Source organism: Scleropages formosus, chromosome 10 (assembly GCF_900964775.1).
Source record: "Scleropages formosus chromosome 10, fSclFor1.1, whole genome shotgun sequence".
Taxonomy (NCBI): domain Eukaryota; kingdom Metazoa; phylum Chordata; class Actinopteri; order Osteoglossiformes; family Osteoglossidae; genus Scleropages; species Scleropages formosus.
This window is the reverse complement of record NC_041815.1, coordinates 23,966,551-23,977,597: the sequence shown is the minus strand read 5'-3', so window position 1 is coordinate 23,977,597 and position 11,047 is coordinate 23,966,551. Positions and strand designations below refer to the sequence as shown.

Genomic DNA, 11,047 nt, shown 5'->3' with positions numbered 1-11,047 from the left:
CCGTGATCATGACAGTCCATGAGATGACTGTCGCAGAGAATCTGGCTCATTCGACATCATGCTGCCGCGATACAGCCTGCGCTCTAGTGCTAGAAGACACGTGAGGACAATCTCTGGCGTGGGAGGAGGGGAATCATTGGCAGGAGGTTGTTCTGAGCTCAGGATGCAAGGAGAGACAGGTTTAACAAGACGCCAGAGGAAGTCGTCATGGTTCTGCTGCAGGTGGAGCAGCCTCTTATAAAGGGCAGCACCCAAGAGAGTCGCCTCCATTTCACCAGGAGGAAAACATGAAGGTCCTACTGTGCAGTCTACTGCTGGTCCTGCTGTGCACCACACAAGGTGAGGAGCAACAACAGCGTCGCACGTCTCATCGGCAGCGGAGGAGTTTGCACCCCGTTTCTGCTTGAACTTAGGAACAGGAGCACAGGGGATTGAAAAACTCCTTTAGAAGTATCAATTCCACGAGTATATCTGTTTTTACATTTTGTGTCCCGTAGGTATTCTCGAGTGACTGATTCTTTTACATGTTGTTTTCTGCGTTTTGTTGTTAGACTAATTAATTGATTGATGTATTGTTCTTCAGTTTACGTTTACATTTGGATTTGTTGATTTAGCAAACACCTTCCTCCAAAGCGACGTAAACTTGAGAGAAAACTGAAGTGCGGTTCTCCAAGAGACACATAGGTGCCGACATGCGATTTCAAAACATAGTCAAATTGCGTGATGTCACTGTTTAAACCAGCACACGTTCCATGGGTAGCCGCATATAGAATTGGTAGAGAGTGCAAAATAACATTAGAGGTAACATTCCAAGAGTAGCAGCATAAAGACTTGATAGTAAATACTAATGTAGCTGTAACAAATGGTATAATGTAAATTTACAGAGTAAACACTGTGGGATATCAGAATAGAAGTGTCTGAGAGAGACGTGTTTTAGGACCTTTCTTAAAACCTGAGAGGGTTTCAGCAGTTCTGAGGGACAGAGGGAGATTCTACCCCCACATTGGAGCCAGAACTGAGAACTATTCAGTTTTGGACATCTTGTGCATGGGACCATCAGCTAGGTAGAGGTGGAGGAGATTAGCAGTCTGGTTGGGGCAGAGCAAGTGATCGGGTCCTGTAGGCATCAGGGAGCAGAGGCATTGATAGTCTTGTAGGTCATAATCAAAGTCACGTTCTAGAGGCAGCCAATGGAGATTTTCAGTTTTCCATTTTAATTTTCTGCTGCTTAGTGTTTAATGGACTGCTTATTTTCTTTTTGCATGGCACTCCTCGTCCTCCATAACTCTGGCTCAACATTTCCAATAAATTCATCACATTTGGCTCCACCAGGACCGATAAAAATTAAAGTTACTCTCCCAGAGATTATTCATCTCAGCTGATGTTTCCAGGTGTGACAGGAAATGAGAGCTAAACACAGTAAATTTGCAATATTTTTCCCTGCAAAGGTGTTGATTATGATTTGGCCTCCTGCTTGGAATGGTGGGTTTTACTGAGGTGCTCGTCTATATAAGAATGGCCAGGAAACCATACTTTGTCAGGTTTAGATGTGAGTAGGAAGTGATGGTTCATATTTAGTGTTGTACTGCTGTGGGTGCGAAGTTCAGTGGAGTTGTATCTCATACCTCCGAGCTGCAAGTCATGGACCACCAACAGCAGGAGCCGTGACGTCCCGTCAAACCACAATAACCTTCTGCCAGGGAGGACACAACTGGAGGGCTCAACCCTCTCTAATCGTATGTCAGTTACAGCTTCAACCTCTCCAACACTTATGAAATTAATGCTATTGAAAGCGATCCTGATGTCTTTACACCAAGTTTGGCATTACTGGCTTATTGCTTTTAGGAGATCAGTTTTGACCAAGAGTTGTGTGTTTGAGGCAGGAAAACATACTTTCTGGTAGTGTGATGAGAGTAGACTGGGGTACAAGTACACTCCTTGAGTCATGGATAGGGTTAGGGTTAGGGTTAACTCTCACCCAAAGAAGACCACTCACTGACTGTTCCCACATGGAATACCTTACAGTGCAAGCACTTCGGTGCTACACCTGTGAAGGTGACTCGACCTGCAAGACCGAGACGGAGTGCCCACCGTCAAGCCAGTACTGCAAGACCGAGGTTTCAGGTAAATACGGTTCCCTTTCCATGATATCAGCCAGAATGTCTGGTGCTGGACATAACCAGCCAAAAACAGGGTCACTTCAAGCTGGGGAACATGGTCATTTCTCAAGAACTTGCCCTGAGGTTGGCAACCAAGCAGTAAAACGTAATATTTTGTGGTAGTAATTCCCTCACCACACCTTCTTCATCAGACTTTCCCACGGTGTGCTTCTGCAGCAGTCATGTATCTTTGCGGCCAGTTGGTCAATCATTTTACTGCTCATGAGACAAAATGCATGGTAGTCTATGGTGGTCTGTGGGTGAAGATAAGCAGTTCAGCAGTGGTCATTTTCACAGGCTTACTTATGTTCCGTCTCTTTCTTACGCAGCCAATACCTTCTCACGAACGTGCGAGGAATTTTGCATTAACTCGTTCAGTGTGTCCTGCTGCACCGAGGACCTCTGTTGACCATGAGTCTCTGCAAGACGCTGCCATGTGCCTTGAAACATTATACAGAACCTACTTGAAAACATTCTTCTTCTTTCGGTGATTCCACAATTCTTTGGCATTAAAGATTCTGGGGTTATAAATCATGGCGTCTCACTTGTGAACTTGTTTGTTCCCAGAAAAGAAAAGTGAAAGTCAGAGTAAACTTGGCATTACGATGGTTGAATTCCTGCATTGTGTGTAACACGGAGTTGAGTAAACGGGTTTCTCTTCATTCCCTCTTTGCTGACACGACAAACTATTCTGTTGCTCTCATCATAGATTGTTAGCGGAAGAAACAGAAGGGAGATTCGGTCTCCTTCCATGGAAAGTAATGTTCCTCCCCTAAAATGAGCAAACACGCTAAAGAAATTCACATTCACATTCAAAGCACACCAAAGAATTAAACTGTGGTTAAGTACTCTGTGTAAAGAAAATACTCATTACCATTGATGAAGGTCAAGAAGGTCAAGACGGTCAAGACACCTAACCCTTCTCACATGAAGTCATGTTTATCCTGCTTATTGCATTGTGTCATAATCAAGGATTTATGCTCAATTTAATTGCTTTTGAAACCAGCACTGAAGACAGTAAAAATTGCTTGTATGTATTATAAGTGACATATTAAACTGTCAGATTTCTGTACTAACAGAGGCAAAAAGCATATTAAGTATATTCACCAGTACATTAAGTAATTCTAAATGAACACCAGCGATAAATAGATACATGTTTTTAAAGTGAGATTCCGGCGATATTAATCAGTCGTGTATTTTTTCCGTCAGATAAAATCATTCACCTTTTATGACTTAGAAACAAACACACAGAGCTGCATGAGCATGCAATTTTATAAATCGCTTTCTGCTGAATATAAATAACTCAGCCAGGCGCTCATAAACTTAATCAAACTGGGGAATGTGGGTCAGATGCGTTTTAATCTCTCGGCCTTTATTTCCTTTTCCATTAATGCGCGTCATTTATTAAGGAGATTGGGGATGGGCTGACGTTAAAAATAACCCCCCAAGAGCAGGAGCACCCCCGCAACCTCCCACACGTGAAGTATATTTTATTTAGGCTGAGGCGTGTCACGTTCGGTAATGGAAAACGGAAAAAAAATAAGAGTACGAGGAGAAAGAACCATGCCGGACTGAACCAACGCGGCAGGAAGGAAGTGGAAAGAAAAGCATCGTGAGCAAAGCGTTCAAGGTGCATGTGCTCTTTTACTCATTTAAAAGAGATAAGAAATAGAAGTGGAGAGAACTGAGTCCGAAATGTTTAAAATGCAATCAAAACACAAGGTGGAAATGCAAAGGTGAGAAATAAAGAATGACCTGTTCTGAATGCCCTGTGCATCTTCATGCAATCAAACCATTTAGAGTTTTTGTATGTTATGCATCATGGATAAATATTAAAACTCACACCCGTACTGTCATAAATATAGACTTTCTGCCGCTTACCTATTAATTGCATCTACATATAACTGAAGCTCTGAATTTGATGTTTTCAGATGTTTTCCTACAGGGGGGTGTGGTGGTGCAGTGGGTTTGGCCTGTGCCTGCTCTCTGGTGGGTCTGGGGTTTGAGTCCCGCTTGGGATGTCCTGGCGTCCTGTCCTGGGTGCGTCCCCTCCCCTTCCGGCCCCACGCCCTGCGTTGCTGGGTTAGGCTCCGGCTTGCTGCGACCCTGCTCAGAACAAGCGGCTTCAGTCTGTGTGTGTGTGTGTGTGTGTGTGTGCTTATCAGGCATATGTCCAACCATTGTGGACAAATCCTAGGTACCTGTTCACTGAAATGGGGTTGAAATCATATCATCCAGCAACAAAACATGATTAGTTCTTTTGTTAAGCAACTGGTGTCTATCAAAGCTTCAAGTTGTCAGCAATAATGCTATAAGGACACACACGGACGCACGCACACATGCACACACACACGCTGAAACCACTTGTCCTGAGCAGGGTTGCAGTGAACCAGAGCCTAACCCAGTAAAACAGGGTGTAGGGCTGAAGGGGGAGGGGACGCACCCAGGACGGGATGTCAGTACATCACAAGGCACCCCAAGCAGGACTTGAACCCCAGACTCGGCAGAGAGCAGGCCTCGGCCAAGCCCGCTGCACCATCGCACCCCCCCCCGCTATAAGGACGTCAGTAGTAAAATAATTACAAGAGCAGAAATGTGGAAAATACTATTTTTTTGTGAAAAAAATAATTTTTCATGCAAAGTGAGATGTACAAAAGTGAGAGGAGAAAGGGGTACCTGGATGTGACAAGATGAGCTGCAGGCTGAGTGTGGTGGCAGGTCCTGAAGAGCCGCTCAGACCCTTGGTGCTGCCGTCTGCGGCTCTGCCCACCGGAGGGTGCGGGGTGGGGGGTGGGGGTGGATCTGAGAGGCACCGAAAACAGACCAGCGCCCTGTGCGTCTGAGCCTTGACCTACTTCTGCTGAAGAGCCACAGTGAGGTCCTCGGCGAAGCCTCGAAGAGAACAATGTGCCACAATGGCTGCGGGCCGGGGAAGGAGCCGCAGCCCTGCGGACAACGGCGTCCGCTGCCTCCAGGACACGGTCAACTCTCAGGGCCGGAAAAGGAAAGCTACGGTGACCACACGTGCGGTGTAAAGCAAATTTGGGGAATTTCTTCTCCTTTACTGAACTGGATTTACTGAAAGGGAGTTAATGGGCGACCCCATAACGTTGCGTTTCAAAGGGAAATTCTCTTTTCTCATATCATAACATAACATAGCATTAGATGTTATTCAATTACTTAAAAAAGGGCCTCTTTTTCATTCATGAACCTGCTTCCCGTTTCAGCAAGCATAAAAATAAGATATTGTGTTAGTAATTTCTTGCAGGTTTCCTCCAAAGCCCTGTTTGGGAACGTAGGCAGGAAGCTAACCAGTAGTTTGAGAGCTTTGCAACAGCTGAACTTCCCAAACATAACAGCAGGTATCACACTGGTTAAAGGTGCGGATTCAGGTCCCAACGGGAATCCTGCTGCTGAACTCTGTAGATAGCATTTGATCTAGAACAACAGCTATGTGGATGAGCAGAAAAAAAACTGTTTGGTGGTTAAAGTAATACATACATACATACATGTACACACAGAAACCACTTGTCCCAAGCAGGGTTGTGGTGAACTGGAGCCCAACCCAGCCACACAGGGCACAAGGCTGGAAGGGGAGGGGACACACCCAGGACAGGACACCAGTCCACCGCAAGGCACCCGAATGAGGACTCGAACCCCAGACCCACTGGGGGATAGGACCTGCTGCACCACTGCACTCCCTGGTTGAAGTACATTTACATTTACACTTAGTCATTTGGCAGATGCTTTTCTCCAAAGTGACGTACATCTCAGCGAAAACACAATTTGTACATTACATTAGGAGAAAGAGAGATGGCTGCAGACATGTGATTCTTAAGTAAACCTAGTTTGTTTGTTTCCACTTGATGCACCGATGTTCATTGCTCAAGAAGGTGCATAAAATGCAGGACTGATGAATCCTGATAACCTTCCTACAATTTTTTTTAAGGTACACAAACATTTACATACAATACAGGAGTAGCGGCTGTGGAAAGGCTTATCTGGGGATGATCATAAAGTTGCGGTGCATGAACATTTACACCATACATGAGCTGGAGAAATCTTGAGGGAAGTAAGTCCAGAAAAGGTGAGTTTTCAGACCCTTCTTGAATGTAGACAGACTTTCAACAGTTCTGAGTGAAAGGGGAGGTCATTCCCCCACAAGTAATAGCATTTCACAAAACAGTGACTGAAATGATCAGTGCGCTCAAGGGTTAAAGTGTTAACACTTTAGACTCTAAATGTTCATCCACACCAAACAAACCCAAACTCCTTCTAGGTATGACATACTTGGGTTTGAGTGATTAGTGTGCTGGGGCCTGTAAGCTCTGGGATATAATTCCAGATATTTTTTCTTATCATGTCAAATTGTGCAAAGGTCTTTCACATACCTGGCCTAGAGGCCTGACACTTGCTATAATGTGATCAGAGTAATGCTTTGATTCAATGAAAGAAATGCATTAAAGCACATGAATATATAACACATATAAATAATGTAGTAAGATACATTAAAACGCCGACTCGAATGCATCTAGACTGGACGCACAAAAATGAGGTTGATTAATGAATGTGCTTTCCAGGATTTACATCTTGGGAAATTCTGCATTTAAAATATAGATTTCCCTCGTTTCTATTGTTATATTAAAATGGGACATTATGGATACTTCCACTATTGATTAAATGGAAATTGTCTCCTAAGGGGCATTCTCATTTATTATATCATCATATAATATATCATAGGGTATTATTCATTCACTTAACAAAAGGCCTCTTTTTCATTCATAAACCTGCTTCCCATTTTAATAAGCATGAAAATAAGATATTATATAAGCAGAGGAATTTAACTGATACTTGCTCACTGATTACACAAATGAACAATTAAACTAATTAGAAAATGTCTACACATCTACATTTTTCATAAAGATACCCCTACAATACATTCATTGTACTGTGATGTAACCAATAAAAACAGTACATTTCCTTTGTTACATTCGCCAGCTTTTAAAAGGCTAAAATAATGTCACATCATGTGAAATTACAAATGACTATCAGGTGAAGAAATGTTGCATGTTTTCAAGTCTGGGGTTGAAATTTTTGTCATTCCATGAACGCAAAAGCTCCGCCGTTAATGACCGCGATTCTGAGCAGTGTTACGACCCCCACCAAGAACAGACGACTTGTTTGTTTGCCGTCTGTAGCGGCTGGGGCAGATTTGATGTGATCTGCGTGTGGGGGTGGGGTGGACTGGGGGCCTGCTGTCGCAAGCCAAGCTCCGGTGCGATAATGGCTCTCTCCGGCTATTGGATTACGGGAGGGATTCGGCCCCCCGCTAATCCAGGGGACAGAAGGCAGTCTGCAGCCCTGGGGGGTAGCACCCTGTCTCCTGGGTTCCTCTCTGCTGTGCCGCAGCATCGTCCTCCGCTGCTGGGACGGACCGTGGTCCAGGGGGATAGGAACCGCACAGCAAGATGAACCTCTTCTGCTTCTCCCTGGTAAGACGAAGGCTTTCCCACTTCTTGACCACCCCTGAAACGCCACCCTGACCGCAGTGCGTGCTGGGCATCTTCCTTTTAAAAACCCCCTGAGTGACCCTGAGGAGCACAGGCATGGGAGGGGTTTAGTCTGAGAGCGAGACACAAAAGAACTCAGCGGTGAGATTCGGACAGAGCTTTCCCAACACCCAACATCTGGGCTTTGACACAGATTGGTACAAGAATTTGGATGCAGTTTTTGTGAACTTGTCAAAATGCCTTTCAACACACTGGTCTACTGTGAAGACATGATGGCTGAATATCTTAGGTTCCTGCTGCAGACTCCTGCGACACTTTCGGGGTGTTTTTGCGACGTGAATGACGTCAAGGCGAATAGGCTTAATCTCTACAGGGAAAAAAAATGAAATCAACATCAAGTGCAGGATAAGCGAAGCCGGATAAGTTGACTGCCATCCAGGTGCTGAGAAAATTTGACAAAGAGTCTCGTCCGATCAGATCCAAAGTGACAACGTATACTGAAAAACAAAATTAAATAAAATTGCAGCATTTAACTGTAAAAGCCCTTCACTGTGGTTTTTGTTGCCAAACATTGCGATGGAATCTAAACCACATTCTATAGTGTCGCGTGAAGGACGGATGTCTGCCAGGTGCTGGATATGTGGTTTTCCAAAAGAACAAAGCGTAGATCAGCTTTTTTCTACTGAAAGTTGCTGTGCTTTAAAAAGGCTAAAATAACATTGTAAGTAATCCATATTCCTGCTTTGGAGACAGCGGTATACTTGTTTTCTCCATATTATTGTCTGGGAATTTGAGATGAACTGGCGCAAATTGTGCTCCTGGTCTGTTATATGCAGGTAGACGTATTTCCAAAACACAAAAAAGATCAGTAGTACTGTATGTCAGACTGGGATTTATACAGTTTAAAGTAAAAAGTTCTCAGCTTTCCCTCTTTTATCAAATAAATGAAAAATGTATGATGAGGTGAAATGTTTCAGAACTTAGACGTTTTTTACTTTTGTCAATATTTCCCATTAAATAATGTGCAGAGACAGATATGAAGTAGCTGTGTGGTATTGCTAAATATCTCGAAACAGCTCTCTTTCATGTCAGTGTGATGGAGAAACCTTTATAAAAAAGATCAAATGTCTAAAATAAGGCAAATAAATTGTCAGAAGATGCATTCGATGGGGGGGTGCCGTGGAGCGGCAAGTTTGGCCCATGTCTGCGGTGTGATGGGTCTGGGGTTTGAGTCCTGCTTGGGGTGCCTTGCGGTGGACTGGTGTCCCATCCTGGGTGTGTCCCTTTACCCCTTGTTGCCAGGTTAGGCTCCGGCTCACCGCGACCCCGCTCGGGACAAGCGGTCGTTGACGCCGGTCGTTTGTATTCCAAGGAGTCAAGTAGTTCACCTTAAGCTATAGTTATTGAGTGCCATTCTGGGAATTTCTGTTACGCTCCATGTCCCCCGCTGTGATCTATAGGAGGGCTCCATGGACAGTCTGTATGAGCCTGTCAAAGACAACCAGGACAGCCAGGTCAGCCAGGTCTACACCATTCCCAGCAGGCCGTGCAGCCCCGTGGTCCTGTTGGAGGAAAGTCCCAGGTGGCGTGTTTCAGCACGGTCCACTTCCATGGTGAGTGCCCGCAGTTGAGCAATGTGAGGTCAAAGGGTCTCCATGTGGGGTTTCCTGTGAAGACAAGAAGCGAGGATCATCTTCAGCCTATTTCTTGAACAACGGACAAAAATAACACAGACACCCATAGTGTAACTTATGATCACGCGAAAATAAATGTCCAACAGAAAAGAGATGGTATGAAATTTATTTCAGAAAATCTGGTTTTTAAGAAACTATTGAAACTATTATGTATTCTTTATGAAACCGTTGTGCAGTTTTTATTAAGGAATGATGCAAGTGCAGTATTTATGACCAGGCAAGAAAGTCAGAATGTAGTAGTAGGTGCTGGAAATTTTTCTACAAGCTATTGCTAAGGGTTTATTGTTCAGTCTGTGGATCCTCGCAATCCTCTTACTGTAAAAATTCCATAAATTTTGTTTGATGTTTTGTTATGTCATACTAATTTCTATCAGGCAATTCCAGTTCTGCGTTTTCAGTCACTGACCATTTTTAATAATCGTAAAAAGCATCATAAAAAAATTACAAGGTTGTGTAATGAACATTGCACAACAGCAATACGACATGCTGATGCGTTATTATGAGATGCTATAATAAAAAATGCACTCATGCAAAAAAAAAAGCCAAATATTTCCCTTTTCTCCTCTCAGGAGCTTTCTCAATTTCACAATGACAGTGTGAAAAAGAAGAAGAAAAAGTGAGTTATGTGCCTTTCTTGCTTTGACTTGGATTCATGTGTGCCGGCTAAAGGGTAAAACAGTTGAAATGCACCCTAGTGAAGTAAAAAAAGAAGGTTGAAATGAAAATGGACTTGCAGCTGTCTGCCCTTTTTGGAGATAATACTTTCATAAGAAACTTTTTAATATGCTTGTTGCATCTCTGGCTTCCATGATTTAAAAGTACCAAGTCTTCAGCCGGCTGTCTGCCCTCTTGTGCAAGCAAATGTTGAAATGGGTGTTTAGGTATAACATGGAATGCAGCTGATATGCTGATGATGATCAAATAAAAATAAGAGGAAAAAAACTCGCTGATCCTGGTTTGACAAGATAAATGAAATAATTCTGAAAGCGAATGTGTAACATTGCTTAATTGACAAGCCCTACATCTTACATTCCAGTTTCGGTTTAAATGTGATCTAACTACAAAATTCACCCATATGACTTGTGGGTCAGCATTTGAGCCACAGGGAAGACATCGCTGGGTTAGGGTTAGATCACTTAGCGATGACCTCACAGTGCTCCATCTATTTAATATGCATTCCAGTCTGATGCTCTTTGCAAGGTCACAGAACACAGTTCACTGGAGGTCACCTCTATGAGGTGCTGGCTTTTAGCGAAAGGCGTTTATGTCGCTAATCCTTCATCTTTCCGGTGGGCTACGGAACACACGCTCGGCAGAAAATCTATTATTTGTTCGGTGACCTCCACAAAACTGTGTCCGAAAGGCTTGTAAATTTGTAATGGTAGACACGGTCGTTGGGCCATGAGGAGAAAATGAATTCTTTACATCAAATATGTCCCTGAAGGCAATACACCTAAAGAGTCTACACATCAGACACGGTCAATACATCAACTTGTGTTGATATCAAAATATGCATCACAATTGACCGAATTGTGCAATATTTGAGAATAATCTGCTGAGATTATGTAAGTGTAGACAGTTTCCGTTTCCATATATACCAGAAATTTCTTGACTCATCAGTGATATTTTTTTCTTAAATGATAAGATACAGCTGCCAACAGAAAAGGATTTTCTCTCTGCACAC

General features: G+C 43.5%; 1 protein-coding gene across 1 annotated transcript; it reads left to right on the top strand.

The window, feature by feature from the left end:
- The first annotated feature begins 242 nt into the window (after positions 1-242).
- Positions 243-2,693, top strand: ly6d (lymphocyte antigen 6 family member D). The gene is made up of 3 exons (XM_018748563.2): positions 243-339; positions 2,026-2,124; positions 2,489-2,693. The coding sequence occupies exons 1-3, from the start codon at positions 288-290 to the stop codon at positions 2,566-2,568; spliced, it is 231 nt and encodes a 76-aa protein (XP_018604079.2). The 5' UTR covers positions 243-287; the 3' UTR covers positions 2,569-2,693.
- Positions 2,694-11,047: the final 8,354 nt, after the last annotated feature.

Bases quoted from the DNA above. Each gene is read 5' to 3' on its own strand.
- ly6d (XM_018748563.2), top strand. From the start codon at position 288: ATGAAGGTCCTACTGTGCAGTCTACTGCTGGTCCTGCTGTGCACCACA. The intron at 340-2,025 runs GTGAGGAGCAAC...AATACCTTACAG, and splicing joins CCTGCTGTGCACCACACAAG to TGCAAGCACTTCGGTGCTAC. The intron at 2,125-2,488 runs GTAAATACGGTT...TTTCTTACGCAG, and splicing joins CTGCAAGACCGAGGTTTCAG to CCAATACCTTCTCACGAACG.